The sequence below is a fragment of the Oncorhynchus kisutch genome, linkage group LG8, assembly GCF_002021735.2.
Source record: "Oncorhynchus kisutch isolate 150728-3 linkage group LG8, Okis_V2, whole genome shotgun sequence".
NCBI lineage: Eukaryota > Metazoa > Chordata > Actinopteri > Salmoniformes > Salmonidae > Oncorhynchus > Oncorhynchus kisutch.
Genome location: NC_034181.2, coordinates 70,572,334 through 70,593,339, shown reverse-complemented (window position 1 = coordinate 70,593,339; position 21,006 = coordinate 70,572,334). Strand labels below are relative to the sequence as shown.

The following is a 21,006-nucleotide window of genomic DNA, read 5'->3' as shown; positions in this document are numbered from 1 at the left end:
ACAAAATAGCTTCCAGTACTTTGCATCCAGTTTGCTGAGTAGTCTATCAAATCAAATCAAATGTATTTATATAGCCCTTCGTACATCAGCTGATATCTCAAAGTGAAGTACAGAAACCCAGCCTAAAACCCCAAACGGCAAGCAATGCAGGTGTAGAAGCACGGTGGCCAGGAAAAACTCCCTAGAAAGGCCAAAAACTAGGAAGAAACCTAGAGAGGAACCAGGCTATGTGGGGTGGCCAGTCCTCTTCTGGCTGTGCCGGGTGGAGATTATAGCAGAACATGGCCAAGATGTTCAAATGTTCATAAATGACCAGCATGGTCGTATAATAAGGCAGAACAGTTGAAACTGGAGCAGCAGCACGGTCAGATGGACTGGGGACAGCAAGGAGTCATCATGTCAGGTAGTCCTGGGGCATGGTCCTAGGGCTCAGGTCCTCCGAGAGAGAGAGAGAAAGAAAGAGAGAAGGAGAGAATTAGAGAACGCACACTTAGATTCACACAGGACACCGAATAGGACAGGAGAAGTACTCCAGATATAACAAACTGACCCTAGCCCCCCCCATACTCGTCGCCAAACCCACTTGCTCCAGGTTATCTACAAGACCTTGATAGGTAAAGTCCCGCCTTATCTCTGCTCACCGGTCACCATAGCTGCACCCAACCGTAGCACGTGTTCCAGCAGGTATGTCTCACTTGGCACCCCCAAAGCAAATTCCTCCTTTTGCTGCCTCTCCTTCCAGTTCTCTGCTGCCAATGACTGGAACAAACTACAAAAATCTCAACTGGAAACACTTATCTCCCTCACTAGCTTTAAGCACCAGCTGTCAGAGCAGCTCCCAGATCACTGCACCTGTACATAGCCCATCTATAAATAGCCCAAACAACTACCTCTTCCCCTAATGCAGTTATTTATTTATTTAGCTCCTTTGCACCCCAGTATTTCGACTTTGCACACTCATCTACTGTCAAATCTCCCATTCCAGTGTTTTTTAATTGCTATATTGTATTTACTTTGCCACCATGGCCTATTTATTGCCTTTACCTCCCTTATCTCACCTCATTTGCTCACACTGTATATATACTTATTTTTCTACTGTATTATTGACTGTATGTTTGTTTTACTCCATGTGTAACTCTGTTGTATGTGTCGAACTGCTTTGCTTTATCTTGGCCAGGTCGCAGTTGTAAATGAGAACTTGTTCTCAACTTGCCTACCTGGTTAAATACAGGTGAAATAAATTAAATAAATACAACAATCTTACATACAAAAGAAGGCTGTGGAACTATAGTAGTTACAAACACACAGTGCTTCTAACATACAATGATTTCAGCTGAAATATTTTTACAAATGTTGACATACAGTTGAAGTCTGAAGTTTATGTACACCTTAAGCCAAATACATTTAAACTCCGTTTTTCACAATTCCTAACATTTAATCCTAGAAAAAAATATCTGTCTTAGGTCAGTTAGGATCACCGCTCTACTTTAAGAATTAAATGTCAGAATAAGAGTAGAAAGAATGATTTATTTCAGCTTTTATTACTTTCATCACATTTCCAGTGGGTCAGACATACACTCAATTCAAAATTTTGTAGCATTGCCTTTAACCTTTCTGGAACCACCCATCCTGGATCCGGTATAATTGTCATCAGCAACGCTGAATAGCATAGCGCCACAGTCAAATAATATTACTAGAAAATATTCATATACATGAAATCACAAGTGCAATATTGCAAAACACAGCTTAGCCTTTTGTTAATCCACCTGTCGTCTCAGATTTTGAAATTATGCTTTACAGCGAAAGCAATACAAGCGTTTCTGTAAGTTTATCGATCGCTCGACAAAACAATAAGTACACTTAGCATCAGGTAACTTGGTCACGAAAATCAGAAAAGCAATCAAATGAATAGTTTACCTTTGATAATCTTTGGATGTTTTCACTCACGAGACTCCCAGTTAGACAACAAATGTTCCTTTTGTTCCATAAAGATATTTTTATATCCAAATACCTCCGTTTGGTGTGTTGTGCCCAGGAATCCACCGGAAAGAGCGGTCACGTCAACGCAGACAAATTCCAAATTATATCCATAATGTCCACAGAACAATGTCAAACGGTTTTCGGTGGACGGTTTTCATAATCAATCCTCAGGGTGTTTTTCAAATATCAAATTTTCAAATATCTATTCGATAATATATCAACCGTGACAGTTGGCTTTTCACTAGGACTGGGAGTAACAATGGCCTTTCTCTTTTGTGCAAAACTCTCTCTAAGAGCCCCCACCTGTCCACTTACGCAAATTGGTCGCATTTTTTAACCTTTATTTAACTAGGCAAGTCAGTTAAGAACAAATTCTTATTTTCAATGACGGCCTGGGAACAGTGGGTTAACTGCCTGTTCAGGGGCAGAACGACAGATTTGTACCTTGTCAGCTCGGGGGATTGAACTCGCAACCTTCCGGTTACTAGTCCAACGCTCTAACCACTAGGCTACGCTGCCGCCCCAGCAGATTATTCACGCTCAGTCTTCAAAATAAAAGCCTGAAACTATGTCAAAAGGCTTTTGACACCTTAGGGAAGCCATAGAAAAAGGAATCTGGTTGATATCCCTTTAAATGGGCAATAGGGATGCATCACAACAGAGGTTTCAAAAACAGGGGCACTTCCTGATTGGATTTTCCTCAGGTTTTAGCCTGCAATATCAGTTCTGTTTAACTCACAGACAAAATTTGGACAGTTTTGGAAACTTTAGAGTTTTCTATTCTAATCTGTCAAGTCTATGCATATTCTAGCATCTGGTCCTGAGAAATAGGCCGTTTACTTTGGAAACGTTATTTTTCCAAACACAAAAATAGCTTCAAGAGGTTAAATTGTTTAACTTGGATCAAACATTTTGGGTAGCCTTCCACAAGCTTCCCACAATAAGTTGGGTGAGTTTTGGCCCATTCCTCCTGACATAGCTGCTGTAACTGAGTCAGGTTTGTAGGCCAGGTGGTGCTTCAATGTATCCACATTATGTTCCATCCTCATGATGCCATCTATTTTGTGAAGTGCACCAGCTGCTCCTGCAGCGTAGGTCACCCACAACATGATGCTGCCACCCCTGAGCTTCACGGTTGGGATGCTGTTCTTAATGTAGATAATAGATCATGTATATAATGTTGACACTAAGAAATGTTTCAATCTTAATGTGGATAATGTTGCCACTATGTAAGGTTTATCTTCAAAAAAGTTATAATCTGATTAAAGTTTCTTTCTCTGCATCTTTCCCTTCCCTCTCTCTTTTCTCTTTGATTTCCTCTGTCTCTCTCTGTGGGCTTTCGTCAGACCAGAGGACATTTCTCCAAAAAGTACTATGTGCAGTAATGTACACTAGTAATGGACATTATCGAACAAAAACAACGATTTCTTGCAGAACTAGGATTCCTTGCACTGCATTCTGATGAAAGATCATCAAAGGTAAGGGAATATTTATGATGTAATTTCATATTTCTGTTGACTCCAACATGGCGGAGAAATATATTTACGTATCAGCGCCGTCTCAGATTATTGCATGGTATTTTTTCATAAAGTAAAAAAAAAAAAATCTGACAGCGGTTGCATTAAGAACCAGTGTATCTTTAATTAAATGTAAAACATGCATCTTTCGTCAAAGTTTATGATGAGTATTTCTGTTATCTGACTTAGCTCTCTGTAATCATTCCGGATATTTTGGAGGCATTTCTGAACATGGCACCATTGTAAAACGAGATTTGTGGATATAAATATGCATATTATCGAACAAAACATAAATGTATTGTGTAACATGATGTCATATGAGTGTCATCTGATGAAGATTATCAAAGGTTAGTGATTAATTTTCTCTCTAATTCTGCTTTTGTGACTATCTTTGGCTGGGAAAAATGGTTGTGTTTTTTTGGATTTGGTGGTGATCTAACATAAATATATGTTGTGTTTTCGCTGTAAAACATTTTAAAAATCGGACATGATGGGTAGATAAACATATTGTTCATCTTTCATTTGCTGTATTGGACTTGTTCATGTGTGAAAGTTAAATATTTCAAAAAAATTGGGTGGACCACCCCCTGTACTTTGGTTAGGGCACCAGGTGGTGCTAAATTAGGTAAGTAGTGGTTAGGCAGGTAATATAGGCGAGGGGGCTTTGATATTTACTTTCTTTGCTTTGGTTCCGTCCAGCCCCTTTTCCCCATATTACCGTGTGAAGGAATACATTCCTAGTAAACGGTAAATTCTCTGCCTTTTGTCTCGCACCAACAGTCCATACCTCCTTTCACTTCACGGAGAGTTGAGTTCTAGCAGGGTGTTGCGTTCCCTCTTCATAGAGGTGTGCGTAACAATGTTGACTAATAATTACTGCACAAATGAACATCTACAGTCTGTGCTGTCATCAAGGCAAAGGGTGGCTACTTTGAAAAATCTCAAATATAACATATATTTTGATTTGTTTAGCACCGTTTTGGTTACTAAATGATTCCATATGTGTTATTTCATAGTTTGTCTTTACTATTATTGCACAAGGCAACAAAAATGGAAAAATAAAGAAGAACCCTTGAATTAGGTGTCCAATCTTTTGACTGGTACTGTATGTCAATGTGTGTCAAATATGTAAGTTGTGCAGCCTCCCGAGTGGCACAGTGGTCTAGTGGCACTGCATCGCAGTGATAGCTGTGCCACTGGAGATTAGAGTCGAGGCTCTGTCGCGACCGGGAGACCCATGGGGTGGCGAACAATTGGCCCAGCATCGTCCTGGTTAGGGGAGGGTTTGGCCAGCAGGGATGTCTTTGTCCCATTGCGCACTAGCGATTCCTGTGGCGGGCCAGGAGCAGTGCACGCTGACACGGTCGTCGGGTCTACGGTGTTAACTCCAACACATTGGTGCGGCTGGCTTCCAGGTTAAGAGGGCATTGTGTCGAGAAGCAGTGCGACATGGTTGGGTTGTGTTTCGGAAGACGCACGGCTCTCGACCGTAGCCTTTCCCAAGTCTGTACGGGAGTTGCAGCTATGAGACAAGACTGTAACTACAATTCGATACCAAGAATTTGGGGAGAAAAAGGGGTAAAAAATATATTTAAGTTGAAACCATCGTATGTTGTGCTCCCGAGTGACACAGCGTTCTAAGGCACTGCATCTCAGTGCAAGAGTAATCACTACAGTCCCTGGTTTGATTCCAGGCTGTAACACATCTGGCCGTGATTGGGAGTCCCATAGGGTGCCGCTCAATTCGCCCAGTGTTGTCTGGTGTAGGCCGTCATTGTCAATAAGAATTTGTTATTTTACTGACTTGCCTAGATAAAGGATAAATGCATAAATAAAATTAAAAAAATATGTTTTTGTACCAAGTTGCACAGCCATTTTTAGTTAAGATGCCCAATTAAAGTTAAATGAACACATAGAGAAAAAACTATTTTAAATTGATTTAATTTTAATTTTTCTCAAGTTGGAGTTAAGTTTGGGCCAAGCATTTTTTGTTTAGTTCAGGTAACACTTGGACCGAAATATTTAGTAACCAGTTACTTCATACAGTTCCTTAATATAAGTAACTGGAACCAGTTAATACAAATGAGTAAAAACAACTAGATTTTGGGGGTTGTTTTTACAGTGCTGACATTGCACAGAATGGTTAGTGTCTTGGCATTTCTCGCCACTCATAACATCCATATTCCTAATGAAGTTTCCACAAGTGATCATGACCTTTCTCTGTGCCCCTGTATAACCCCTGTACAACGACTGTGGATCTTTAACGTAGCATATGATGACACGCTTTAAGGTATGTTCATGATATAGGAGCCATTGTGTGTGTGTGTGTGTGTGTGTGTGTGTGTGTGTGTAATACTGGTCACTCATTAATTTCACCTGTTGATGATAAATAGTGGTCCCTGTTACTAAAGCAAATTGCATGGGTGATTGTTGTCCACTGTATGTTGATCTGTTTCTTAGTAAGCATATTGTTTGGTGGAAATGCAACCTATCAGGCTGTACAGTAAAGGTTATGATGGACTGTGGTGTTGGTGTAGAGACACTGAGGGTGGTTTTACTCCATCTGATTTGCTGAATCCTATTGATTTAAGTACGGTTGAGCAGACAGGGAGAGCATGCCATTGATTCTGCTACTGGAGCACCGGAACACTGGCGAGGGTAGAGTGAGTGGGAGAGCTAGAGAGCATGTGGAACAATCTCTATGCACACCAAGAAACCATGCTCAGAGACGCTGCCTGGCGAGTTTCCAAGCAACACAGACTAAACCCTGGAGTGGGCGACGAGTGTTCTGCCCACTTCACCCTTAGACAATTTCCTGTGAGCCTCCATTTTCTGCATTTCCAGCTATGCAACATATCCAGTAGTCTCCGTGGAACCCCACACCCCTAGCTTTAAGGGCAATAACTAAACCCCGCACTTCCAGTTCAGCGCTGAGCTGTTCCTCCATTTCTGTTCTTCTTTAATTTTTCTTGAAGACTTTATGTAGTATTTAGATATATACTGAGTATACCAAATATTAGGAACATCTTCCTAATAGTGAGGTTTTTTTGTTGCACTCAGGACAGCATCAATTCGTCGGGGCATGGACTCTACAAGGTTTCACAGGGATGCTTCCCCATGTTGACTCCAATGCATCCCACAGTTTTGTTTAGTTGGCTGGATGTCTTGTGGGTGGTTCACTATTCTTGATACACACGGGTAACTGTTGAGTGTGAAAAACCCATCAGCGTTTCAGTCCTTGACAGAAACCGGTGTACATGACACTTACTGCCATACCGCTTTTAAAGGCACGTAAGTAGTTTGTCTTGCGCATTCACCCTCTGAATGGCACACATACACAATCAAAGTCTCAATTGTCTCAAGGCTAAAAATCCTTCTTTAACCTCTCTCCTCCCCTCCATTTACACTGATTTAAAGTGGATTTAGCAAGTGACAAGGGGTCATAGCTTTCACCTGGATTCTACTGGTCAGTCTGTCATGGAAAGAGCGGGTGTTCTTAATGTTTTGTATACTGAGTGTATGTTAACTAATTGTGAACGTGGAGCTGATGGCTTTCAATTAGGACTAATGAGAGAAGGATGAAAAGCGGGAGAGAGAGAAACAGAGAGAAGACAAGAGAAAGAAACTGATGAATAAAGCCAGAGAGGAGAACCAGCTCACTTTGGTCCTGTGCCCCTTCAACTCACACACTGTTTTCCTTCCCTTTCCACACACCTCATCACCTCCTTCCTCCCCACCTCATCACCTCCTTCCTCCCCTCTGGCACTCTGTTTACTCTCCCTCTGTTACCACTCAGATGGCCCTGTGTCCCTCTCTCTCCACCCTCTCTCCATCCTTCCATCTGAAGCCTGTAGAGCACTAGACGTCTCGCGCTCTGCTCTGAAGCCAAATTCAGGAGATTAAAACTCAACACTCTTCATTGTTATTCAGTGCTGGCAGGGCTCTATGGAGCTAAGTGTACTCTTTGTACTTGATGCCCAGCAGAAACAGAGTGATTGAGACCCCTTTGTTTGTGATGGGCCTCCATGGAATTCATTCAGTATGGATATCTGTCTAAGAGTGTGATATAGTTATGAATTCTGCATATACTTTGTACTCCACAGGTTTTCACACTGCTTTGATGCTATAGGCTGGAACTAGCATGCCATACAGCATGAATGTACATATTTCTCCCATTGGTGTGTGTGTGTATATGTATCTATGTATGTGTGATTTATCAGTGCATCATAAAAACATGAGGCTAATGTAGTCATTAACTCCTTCAGAAATTGTGCCCCTTCAAGACGTCCTCTTCCTCACACTGGCATTCTTCATTAATCAAAAAGAACAAACTATCTATTTTTCTCTCTCCATCGGACTCGTTCCCAATGATCTGGAATAACTGTATATTACGTTTTCATCCTCTCTGGTTTCCCAGATTATTGCCTGTCATTTTTCTTCCGAGCTCACTTCTCCATCCCTGTTTCTGTGGAGACGGGTGGTCTGGGTGTGGGGAGAGTGAACTGATTCAGTGTATTTTAACACATAAATCACCAACTACCATCTGCTGCCATCTAATAAAACAGACTTTTGGGCTCTCTGAGATTCTCTCTTCTGCTTTCTCTCTCACTCATCTCTCCCTCTCACTCTCCCTTTCATTCTACTTTACTTCTGCACAGCGATTTCATATTAATCATCCTTAGTATTGGAATTTAGTTTGAAGGCGTGCCTCAAAGTATGCCTTTTCATTTTCCCTTTTCTTTTTACGATTAGGATTCAGAAACCGTGTCTTGAAAGACATGACCTTAAGAAGAAGTATCCCCGTTCTACTAGATTTATATCTATAGGGCAGAGCAGTGCTTTAAAACATCGATTGGGACACGCTCTGCACTGCAGGCTTCACATAGCTTACATGACAGGGCTGTACTCAGGACCTGGGGTGTCTGCCTTATATGGTAAGACGAATGAGACAACCTGTACTCTTTGTCATGTTGGTGGAGGGTCTACACTCTTAGAAAAAGGGCTCCCAAAGGGTTCTTCGGCTGTCCCCATAGGATAACCCTTTTTGATTCCAAGTAAAACTATTTTTGGGTCCAGGTAAAACCCCTTTTGGTTCCATGTAGAACCCTATGTATGAAACCCAAAGGGGTTCTACCTGGACCCAAAGGTTTCTACCTGCATCCACAAAAAGGGTTTAAAAAAAGGTTATCCTATCAAATCAAATCAAATTTATTTATATAGCCCTTCGTACATCAGCTGATATCTCAAAGTGCTGTACAGAAACCCAGCCTAAAACCCCAAACAGCAAGCAATGCAGGTGTAGAAGCACGGTGGCTAGGAAAAACTCCCTAGAAAGGCCAATACCTAGGAAGAAACCTAGAGAGGAACCAGGCTATGTGGGGTGGCCAGTCCTCTTCTGGCTGTGATGGGTGGAGATTATAACAGAACATGGCCAAGATGTTCAAATGTTCATAAATGACCAGCATGGTCGAATAATAATAATAATAATAATAAGGCAGAACAGTTGAAACTGGAGCAGCAGCACAGTCAGGTGGACTGGGGACAGCAAGGAGTCATCATGTCAGGTAGTCCTGGGGCATGGTCCTAGGGCTCAGGTCCTCCGAGAGAGAGAAAGAAAGAGAGAAGGAGAGAATTAGATAACGCACACTTAGATCCTATGGGACAGGTTCTCCTATGGGACAGCCAAAGAACCCTTTAAGGTTCTAGATAGCACCCTTTTTTCTAAGAGTGTACCCTGCATTGACTAATATTCCCTCTACTAGGAGAGAACATACTTTGTTCAGACCTCCTATTGTATTTCTGAACTAAAGAGGAAATAGCATGTAAAGTGGTGGTATGGAATACAAACAAATGTGACAGTCTTATACAGTCGTGACCAAAGGTTTTGAGAATGACACAAATATTAATTTTCAGTCTTCTGCCTCAGTTTGTATGATGGCAATTTTCATATACTCCAGAATGTTATGAAGAGTGATCAGATTAATTGCAAAGTCCTTCTTTACCATGCAAATGAACTGAATCCCCAAAAAACATTTCCACTGCATTTCAGCCCTGCCACAAAAGGACCAGCTGACATGTCAGTGATTCTCTCATTAACACAATGTGAGTGTTGACGAGGACAAGGCTGGAGATAACTCTGTCATGCTGATTGAGTTTGAATAACAGACTGGAAGCTTCAAAAGGAGGGTGGTGCTTGGAATCATTGTTCTTCCTCTGTCCATTGTTAGCTGCAAGGAAACACGTGCTGTCATTGCTTTGCACAAAAAGGGCTTCACAGGCAAGGATATTGTTGCCAGTAAGATTGCGCCTAAATCAACCATTTATCGGATCATCAAGAACTTCAAGGAGAGCGGTTCAATTGTTGTGAAGAAGGCTTCAGGGCGCCTTCGAAAATCCAGCAAGCGCCAGGACCGTCTCCTAAAGTTGCTTCATCTGTGGGATCTGGGCACCACAAGTACAGAGCTTGCTCAGGAATGGCAGCTGGCAGGTGTATTTTGGAGAATTTTGGAGGATTGCCTGGTATCAAGAAGGGCAGCAAAGAAGCCACTTATCTCCAGGAAAAACATCAGGGACAGACTGATATTCTGCAAAAGGTACAGGGATTGGACTGCTGAGGACTGGGGTAAAATAATTCTCTGAATCCCTTTTCCGATTGTTTGGGGCATCCGGAAAAAAGCTTGTCCGGAGAAGACAAGGTGAGCGCTCCCATCAGTCCTGTGTCATGCCAACATTAAAGCATCCTGAGACCTTTCATGTGTGGGGTTGCTTCTCATCCAAAGGAGTGGTCTCACTCACAATTTTGGCTAAGAACACACCCATGAATAAAGAATGGTACCAACACATCCTCCGAGAGCAACTTCTCCCAACCATCCAGGAACAGTTTGGTGATGAACAATACCTTTACCACCATTATGGACCACCTTGCTATAAGGCAAAAGTGATAACTAAGTGGCTCGGGGAACAAAACATTGATTTTACGGGTCCATGGCCAGGAAACTCCCCAGATCTTAATCCCATTGAGAATTTGTGGTCAATCCTCAAGAGGCGGGTGGACAAACAAAAATCCACAAATTCTGACATACTCCAAGCATTGATTATGCAAGAATGGGCTGCCATCAGTCAGGATGTGGCCCAGAAGTTAATTGACAGGATGCCAGGGCGGATTGCAGAGGTCTTGAAAAAGAAGGGTCAATACTGCAAAAATTGACTCTTTGCTTCAACTTCATGTAATTGTCAATAAAAGCCGTTGACAGGTATGAAATTCTTTTTAAATATACTTCAGTGTTCCATAGTAACATCTGACAAAAATATTTAAATACACTGAAGAAGCAAACTTTGGAAATTAATATTTGTCGTTCTCAAACCTTTTGCCCACGACTGTATAGTATTGTGTGATTTGCTGTTGAACTAATACATCTCTGTGTGGACAGAGCAGAGTAGAGTCTATACTATACTGCCTTGTCAGTATCTCCTACCGCCTTTATGTCACAACCTCCAGCTCACAGTTCTATCAGACACACACCCCTGTGTTCCCCCCCATCCCTGTTACTGGGGAGCCCACCTCCCATCCAGCCTGGCGGGGATGAGTAAAGACTCCAGCAGCAGTTACAGCAGGAGGGGAGAGAGGGGAATGTGGAGGACAAGAAAGCTGGTATGGAGAAATAAAGAGGTTGGACGAAGAGGAGGGAAGGAGATGGGGTTGTACTGGTGGATTTATGAGACACACAGAGCTCTCATACACCCCAGAGACCTGAGTACTTACATGTAGGGAAGAGATGGATCTATTAAATCCCCATGGTGTCTGAGTGCTGGTGCGTCTGGCATTCAGGAGAGGAAAGTGTCTCTTCAAAAACATCCCCTCCGGTTGGACTTTTGGAGTGCATGGTGAAGCATCAGTCGTAATAAACACAATTATGCCAGGGTGTGTCAGTTGGTGCTGAGCGTTGAGCGAAATGTCACATTTTTGTTTAGATGTTCATGAACACCACAGAGAGATGATAGTAAGATGTTATGCTGAGATTTGTGGTAAGAATCTCAAGTCTAGTAGGCCTAGTCCCAAAACTCGTTCCCCACTCCAATACATACAATATAAAGAAAAAACCCTACCTCTCACACTCTAGATGGACAATGATTACTTTCTGTTTCTCTTTTTTTATGATCTGTTGTCCCAGGATCTATTTTAAGTGAGAGAGGAAAATAATTCACAGTGTGCCTATTTGGAATTCATTACATACATGTTCTTGAGATGGGCCCAATGTAATTTTGTAGCGATGGTGATAGTGGTGGGAAATTGTGTGGCTCTGCCATGAGATAAGGAATGTAATTACAGAAGCGGCGAGGCGGAGAGCGTGAAGGTCCATGTGTCAACACACCCAAAGCCTGTACTTACTACCTCTCATCATCTCAGGCGATGGGGAACGGACGAGAGGGCAGTGGTAAGGATAAAAGGAAACCTGGGAAGATGAAGAACGAGTAAGGAATGAGAATGAGAGAGAGAGAGGTGTGTGTGTGCTTGCCTTCCTGCGGGTGTGTTTGGGAAAAGCACCACACAACAACCCACGCCACCTAACATCTCCTTATCTCATATATTCTTCTAATGAATCTGTGTGAGAGGCTGCTGGTTTCAGACCACTCACACCGCTCTCCACATTGAGCATGCCCGCTCCATATCAAGATGATATCCTGCTGATTTCAGCAGAGCCGCATGTCGTTGGCACTTCAAATGGGCCCAAACCTCATTAACCTGGGCAGGGCTCATTATTTTGGCCAAGGGAGCTCGACAGAGACATATGCTGTGTGAGCGGTCCATGACATGGGAAGACATTAGACTTCAATTAGCAAGAGGCCTGGCCACCCACTGTCTGTCAGAGCGGCAATCTACCTGACCCCAGTGTCCTGATTACGCTTCACCGGAAGACGGGAGAGGAGAGGAGGGAACAGGGAAACAAATCCTGTAGTACTCTGGCCTTCATGAACCCACACTTACCACTCACTCTCACAATCTCTCCTGTATTAAAATGAAACTCTGTTCTGTGTATTATTGAACTGATTGGGCTGACCTTCTCAAAAGCCTGTTCAGAGAGAAAGCACATCAACATTATCTCACTCAAAGTGATGCCTGTGTTAATTAAAAATGACTGTTTGGCACTCCAGGTTCATGGCTGTAATGCCTGCTTTCTACCTCCGCTTTTGATCTCAGAGGGTTTGCATGTGTTTTTGTTATTGCAGAGCCAAGCTTTTTGTAGTACGCTTAGAAAGTGGAGACACATCGCAATAATGTAAACAAAACTGGAGACACCTTGGCTGTCAAAGAGTGGTGCACGGCTAACTAATGGGTAAATAACTGACTTGTTCCCCCCACACTTAGCCAAGATGGTTAGCTACAGTTGTCTACAGTTAGCTAGTAATCACTCTACCAATTCCTCTATAGTAGAGTGGGTAATTGGGTAAGGAGTTGTTCACTTAACTTTTTTCAGGGTTTATGGAGAGTGATGGATCACTATTCTTCTGTTTAAGTACTTCCCTCTCAGCCTCATCTCAGCCTCATACACACCAAGTATAAAAATGATCATATCAATATTGTCCATCGCTTGATGACTTCCTTTCAGTAAGTCCTGCATGGAAAACACAACAGATGTAAGCTCTCTCATCCTTCCGGTTTCAACTCCAATCTCCACTTGACTTTATCTCGGCATTGTACACAGAAAGAGAGTGAGTTTTACAATTTTTACATCTTTCATATTTCACTGAGCTGTTGACAAGTAGCTCACAAGTAAGCATTTAATTGCACTGTTTACACCCTGCTGTGTCCTGTGTGTATGAGACATAAACAATATTCAATTGTGTGCTGGGCAGGGTCAGAATAAATATTATATAGGCCGATAATACATCATGTATCCCAATGTTTATTTTCTTTCGGATATCATTCTGAATCATGTGACAATCTTAGGAAATACATACCTTGAATGCATACATGTATTTCACCAGATCTGATGCAGGTAGATTGCTATTTCCCAGTTTTGCCTTCTTGCCAGGTCACCCTCTGAAAAGAGGTTTTCAGCCTCAATGGGTCTTATAGCCCCTACAGCAAATACCCTTTATGATTGGAATACATTTTCCAGAGCCGGAGTGGAATACACTATCAAATCCAATGAAAAATTTGAGCTTTCTTTATAATCATTTCAATTAGCTGAGGAAGGAACAGGAGCAGAATGTTGAGTGCAGTATATAGAACCCACAGCTGCAGCTCTCAATGTGGAGCGTAAAGCTGCAGGATAATGTCACCATACAAATCAGATTCCTGTGCGAGCCTGAACTGCTATTAGACGTTATTGCCACTTAATGTATCCCCAGCTAATCGTCCTCTTTCCACCAACCATGGCTGATTGATAGCGTTTAAAGAGCGTCACCTCTTTAGCCCCATGTGGGATTGGGAGGATATTTCACCATTAACTGGTTCGTGCTGGAACAAGAGAGATTTAGTTTGGAGATGGAAATGTTGTCAAACTGTGACAGTGAATTTCACCCTCTGCGTTGCTCTGTCATTCTCCTGAATGTTCTAGTCATCTCAAAAGAAAAGTAAACATCAAGCATTGAGTGTACAGCATTTACATTGTTTCAAAGACCATGACTCGCTTTTCAGTTCATCACTACAGTTAGCATATCCAACCCTCACAAGAAAATAACCTTGATATTGAGTACAGTGGCTTGCGAATCTATTCACCCCCCTTGACATTTTTCTTATTTTGTTGCCTTACAACCTGGAAGTAAAATGGTGTTTTGGGGGGTTTGTATCATTTGATTTACACAACATGCCTTCCACTTTGAAGATGCAAAATATGTTTTATTGTGAAATAAAGTACATACTTTGTAGTGCCACCTTTTGCAGCAATTACAGCTGCAAGTCTCTTGGGGTATGTCTCTAAGCTTTGCACATTTAGCTACTGGGATATTTGCCCATTCTTCAAGGCACAACTGCTCCAGCGCCTTCAAGTTGGATGGCTTCTGCTGGTGTACAGTAATATTTAAGTCAAACCACAGTTTCTCAATTGGAGTGAGGTCTGGGCTTTGACTAGGCCATTCAAAAACATTGTCGTGTTTCCCCTTAAACCACTCGAGTGTTGCTTTAGCAGTATGTTATGGTCATTAAGGCTGAAACAGGTTTTCCTCAAGAATTTCCCTGTATTTAGCGCCATCCATCATTCCCTCAATTCTGACCAGTTTCCCAGTCCATGCCGATGGAAAAATATCCCCGCAGCATGATGCTGCCACCACAATGCTTCCCTGTGTGGATGGTGTTCTTGGGGTGATGAGAGATGTTGGGTTTGTGCCCGACATAGCGTTTTCCTTGATGTCCAAAAAGCTACGTTTTAGTCTCATCTGACCAGAGTACCTTCTTCAATATGTTTGGGGAGTCTCCCACATGCCTTTTGGCGAACTCATGCACGAACTCATGCCTTTTGGCGAACTATGGCTTTTTTATGGCCACTGTTCCATAAAGCCCAGCTCTTTGGAGTGTTTGGCTTGGTGGTCCTATGGACAGATACTCCAATCTCCGCTGTGTAGCTTTGCAGCTCCTTCAGGGTTATCTTTGGTCTCTCTGCTGCCTCTCTGATTAATGCCCTCCTTGCCTAGTCCGTGAGTTTTGATGAGCGGCCCTCTCTAGGCAGGTTTGTTGTGGTGCCATATTCTTTAAATTTTTTTAATAACAGATTTAATGGTGCTCCATCGGATGTTCAAAGTTTCTGATATTTTTTTATAACACAACCTTGATCTCTACTTCTCCACAACTTTGTCCCTGACCTGTTTGGAGAGCTCCTTGGTCTCTCTGGTGCCGCTTGCTTGGTGGTTCCCCTTGCTTAGTTGTGTTGCAGACTCTGGGACCTTTCAGAACAGGTTCTTTAGATCAGAACATGTACTGAGATCATTTGACTCTGACATTGCACACAGGTGGACTTTATTTAACTAATTATGTGACTTCTGAAGCTAATTGGTTGCACCAGATCTTATTTAGGGTCTTCGTAGCAAAGGGGTTGAATACATATGCACGCAGCACTTTTCCGCTCTTTATTTTTCAGATTTTTTTTTAAACAAGTCATTTCTTTTTATTTCATTCACCTTTTTGGACTAATTTGTGTATGTCCGTGACATGAAATCCAAATAAAAATCAATTTCAATTACAGGTTGTAATGCAACAAAATAGGAAAAATGCCAAGGGGGATGAATGCTTTTGCAAGGCACTGTATGTTCTATGGTACTGCTGGGCACAAAGGCATGCATAGTGCATTCCAAGGTCTACCTACTACTACATCAATGGTCTGGTCTGCTGCACTGGTTCTGCTTTATACATAAATGATTCCCCAGCTCTCATCCACTTTATGTTCAGCTGTCTTACTTTGGCCAAACATGGGAGTGGAGGTGATCCATGTTCTTTACATGACTACTGAGCTGCGGAACGCCACACCTGCCCTGATAAAGGTTCCTGTCGGACCCATTCCACCCCTCTCCACTGGATAAAGGTTCCTGTCGGACCCATTCCACCCCTCTCCACTGGATCAAGGTTCCTGTAGGACCCATTCCATTGCCTGCTTGTCCTGGCTGTGGATTACAGCTCACAGAGACTGGGGCTTAGACTAGTCCAGGGAGGGGACGTCCACACTTAACTAGGCTCACACAGATCTCCCTGAGCACCTCGTTCAAAGCCAGACCCAAAAGCACAGGGTTATTGATCTACTTACTGCTAAACTGCTTCAATAATGGCTGGGTCTGAGACACTAAGGGCTGGTGAATATCATTATACAACAATGAGAATACTTGGGAAAGACAGAGGTGGAGATTACATGACTATTACTATTAGGCAACACAATGTAAATCCACCTGGATGTGGACAGAGGATAGGAGACATGTTAGTTTGACTCTCCCTTTATGTGTAGTGCATACCCATACATTAAGGATTGGCAAACAGTGGTAGAGGACTAATTTAGCTTCATTCTGGACAACTTGCTATACACTTTCAACGCATATATTAAAACAAGGGTATGGGTAGACGTATGGTTTACCATGGCTAATGTGCACACCTTGCTAATAGCCTGTACAGCCCCCTCACAAGAATTGGCTATTAGCATGCATATTATTGGTACACCTAGATATTAGCATCGGAAGTCCGCACAGTCTGCTGATGGCACGGACACAGGCGTCCTGCTCAGCGTGCTATTAGCCTGGCTATCCTGCACAGCTGGGCTAGCGCAGCATCCATATCTTACAGCTGGCTCTTGGCACGGTTATAAGTCACAGTCAACCAATAACAGGGAAGAGCGGCTCCACACTTGGCTAATTACACTGGAGCTCCCTCGGTGCCACGCTATTCTAGCAGACGGCAAGACCTCATTGCGGCCCTGACCCTGAAATACTTACCCATGACCACTTCCCCGGACGACGGCCAGAGAAACCAGCCATCATCCATCATGGAGCTAACGCTGCAGAGGAGAGAGAGAGAGAGAGAGAGAGAGAGAGAGAGGGAAGGAAGGGGGAGAGAGGCGAGGGGCTGAAGGGAAGGTGTAAGTGAGAGGGGGGAAGGAAGCAAGAGGAAGGAAGGAAGGAAAGGTGGTAGAGCAAGCGAAGAGAATGTCAAAAGAAGGAAGAGGAGGGGGGAGGAGGAAACGATTGGAGGTGGGCTTGTGGAACACTGCCTTGCACTACCTTGCATCTTGGTTCCCAGTAGGCATTACACAAGCGCATTGTGAAAAGCACAGTGTATTCTCATCATTGCATCAGCACAAAAATCCAACAGAACAGCTACATCTGTAATTGATTATTTTGAAACGTGTAATTTGTTGCCTGCTCTCTTATCCCCTCCCTATAGCCTGCTCTCTCCATTCCTCTTTTCTCTCTCACTCCCCAGCCTATATTTCCCTCTTATACTCTCATCTCATATCACTCTCTGACTTCTGTTCTCTCTCCCTCCCTCTCTCCACTTTTACTCTATATCCCTCTCTCCTTCCCTGTGGGAAAATCTCAATTGCATTTTCCTCATGTCTCCTTCTCAAAACCCATTGGAAGAGAAGGTTAGAGGGGCAGGATATCTGGCTTTCTCATCCAATGGGATTTGAGAAAGAGACCAGGAGAGAGGACACAAGGAGTGTGCAATTGTGATCTTCCCACAGTTTCTATACTGAATGTAATGAAGTGAGTGTATATACAGTGTACAAAGCATTATGAACACCTGCATTCCATTATATAGACTGACCAGGTGAATACTATGATGCCTTATTGATGTCCACTTCAATCAGTGTAGATGAAGGAGAGGAGACAGGTTAAAGACAGATGTTTAAGTATTGAGACAATTGAGACATGGATTGTGTGTGTGCCATTCAGAGGGTGAATGGGCAAGACAAAATATTTAAGTGCCTTTGAACTGGGCATGATAGTAGGAGCCAGGTGCACCGGTTTGTGTCAAGAACTGCAACTGAGTTTTTCACACTAAACAGTTTCCCGTGTGTATCAAGAATGGTCCACCACCCAAAGTACATCCAGCCAACTTGACACAACTGTGGGAAGCATTGGAGTCAACATGGGACAGCACCCCTGTGGAACACTTTCGACACCTTGTAGAGACCATGCCCCCTCAAATTGAAGCTGTTCTGAGGTCAAAAGATGCTCAGAAAGATGCAATTACTGGGCTTTTAGCCCTCCATTACACCACAGCTCCTTGTCAGCGAGTAACAAGAAAACAGCCATCCACCCCTCATCTTCCTTCTCCCAGTCATGACAGTCTTGAGAGGAAGACTAGGAGTCGTGTTTCGCTCTCTCCAGTTCACCAGAACTATAAACAAGGCATAGCGTGAGATATGAGTTAAGGTTCAAATGATGTGACCGCTCGTCTTGATCTGGGTACACATGCTCAGCATACTGATTGAGTCAGCCGCCTTAGAGGCTCGCTTCAGGAAAGACTGCAAGGATGGTAGTGGTATTGTGCTGGATGTGGTCCTCGCATTGCACCACCTGGGAATGCTTATTGGAAAGGAGATATTCTAAACATGAATTCTGATTATATTGAAGGCAATGTCCCTGCATTATTTCAGTACCACCTGAACTGAGAAACTCAAAAGTAAAATCCCAGCCACACCAGGTAAAGCAGGGTAGGCAGATGCAACTGGAGTCAATATACAGTATGTTCACTTGCAAAAACACAGCAAATATTCACCCCTGTACACACATGCCACATTATCTCCTATTGGCACAAACACACACACACACACACACACACAACATTAGATCCCAGCGGAAGACACATTACTCAGGTAAGGACAGCGGTGTAGCTTTACCTCCCACACACCCATCTCACTCAATGGGCTCTGACCGCAGGGTGGAAACACATCCCATGAGCCTGTTATGATAGTAATTATGAAGAGATAGGTGGTTTACCTTGAGCCACATACTCTGTAATCTGAATTATAAATATATAAGATTTACTTTGCATCATTGGAAATCTATAATAAATCAATACATTTCTGGTTTGAAAAGTAAAACATTTTCTTCAAGTCTCTGTACCGTACCTTCTGTGCTTATCACTTATTCTCTCTCTCGATCTCAGGTAAGATCCTGCATCCAGAGCCCAAGTGGCTGTGGGTGTTTTGCCTCAAATGTCAAGGAATTCATTAAAAAGCCCATAACGAACGCAGCTCACCTGCACAAAGGCAAAAGCAGAGGGATGTAGGGAGAGACGGGGAGAGAGTCTGTGCTCAGAGCAAACCAACTCACCTCTGTGTGTCACGCCCTGGTCTTAGTATTTTGTGTTTTCTTTATTATTTTGGTCAGGCTAGGGTGTGACATGGGTTAATTATGTGGTGTGTTTTGTCTTGGGGTTTTTGTAGGTATTGGGATTGTGGTATAGTGGGGTTATCTAGAAAAGTCTATGGTTGCCTGAAGTGGTTCTCAATCAGAGGCAGGTGTTTATCGTTGTCTCTGATTGGGAACCATATTTAGGCAGCCATATTCTTTGAGTGTTTTGTGGGTGATTGTTCCTGTCTCTGTGTTTGGTTGCACCAGATAGGCTGTATAGGTTCACGTTCCGTTTCTTGTTTTGTATTGTTCGTGTTTATTAAACATGTATCAAAATTACCACGCCGCAATTTGGTCCTCTCCTTCGACGGAAGAAAACCGTAACACTGTTTTACTTCTGTGCCATTGGCACCCCCAGGCTTCCACGGGCGATCACTGTTGTGGTTGCCGATGGCAATTTACATAATTATTTATTTGAAATTTTGCAGGACGAAATCTCGTTTTCAAGTCTCTAAACGAAAAAAGCTAAACAAACAAACAATACTTAGTAACAACAATAATATGGCAACTTTTACATTATCATCGACGGGGCAGGCAATATCAACACTGTGCGTTACAAGGAAGACATCCTCCTACCTCATGTGGTACCCTTCCTGCAGGCTCATTCTGACATGACCCACCAGCATGACAATGCCACCAGTCATACTGCTCGTTCTGTGTGTGATTTCCTACAAGACAGGAATGTCTGTTCCGCCATGGCCAGCGAAGAGCCGGATCTCAATTCCATTGGATCAGAGGGCTTGGGCTTGGGCCATTTCCCCTCAGAAATGTCCGGGAACTTGCAGGTCCCTTGGTGAAAGAGTGGGGTAACATCCCACAGCAAGAATGGGCAAATCTGCTGCTGTCCATGAGGAGGAGATGCACTTTATGCAGCTGGTGGCCACACCAGATACTGACTGTTACTTTTGATTTTGACCCACTCCTTTGTTCAGGGACACATTATTCCATTTCTGGTAGTCACATGTCTGTGGAACTTGTTCAGTTTGTCTTAATTTGTTGAATCTTGTTATGTTCATGCAAATATTTACACATGTTAAGTTTGCTGAAAATAAACGCAGTTGACAGTGAGGACATTTCTTTTACATACATACATACATACATACATACATACATACATACATACAAGTGATGTTGGAAATATACATACACCTTAGCTAAATACATTTGAACTCAGTTTTTCACAATTCCTGACATTTAATCCTAGTAAAACTTCCCTGTCTTAGGTCAGTTAGGATCACCACCTATTTTAAGGATGTGAAATATCATCAATAGTAGAGAGAATTATTTATTTCAGCTTTTATGTCTTTCATCACATTCCCAGTGGGTCAGAAGTTTACATACACTCAATTAGTATATGGTAGCATTGCCTTTAAATTGTTTAACTTGGGTCAAACGTTTCAGGAGCCTTCCACAAGTTTCCACAATAAGTTGGGTGAATTTTGGCCCATTCCTCCTGACAGAGCTGGTGTAACTGAGTCAGGTTTGTAGGCCTCCTTGCTTGCACACCCTTTTTCAGTTCTGCCCACAGATTTTCTATAGGGTTGAGGTCAGGGCTTTGTGATGGCCACTCCATTATCTTGACTTTGTTGTCCTTAAGCCATTTTGCCACAACTTTGGAAGTATGCTTGGGGTCATTGTCCATTTGGAAGACCCATTTGCGACCAAGCTT

General features: G+C 42.9%; 1 protein-coding gene across 2 annotated transcripts in view; it reads left to right on the top strand.

Moving 5' to 3' along the window:
• The first annotated feature begins 3,332 nt into the window (after positions 1-3,332).
• Positions 3,333-21,006, top strand: part of LOC109895351 (spondin-1) — a 169,144-nt gene continuing 151,470 nt past the window's right edge. For both annotated transcript variants that reach the window (XM_020488979.2, XM_031831061.1), the window contains exon 1: positions 3,333-3,458. In XM_020488979.2, coding sequence (XP_020344568.2) covers positions 3,378-3,458 — 81 coding nt within the window. In that variant the 5' untranslated portion in view covers positions 3,333-3,377. The remainder of the gene's footprint in view (positions 3,459-21,006) is intronic.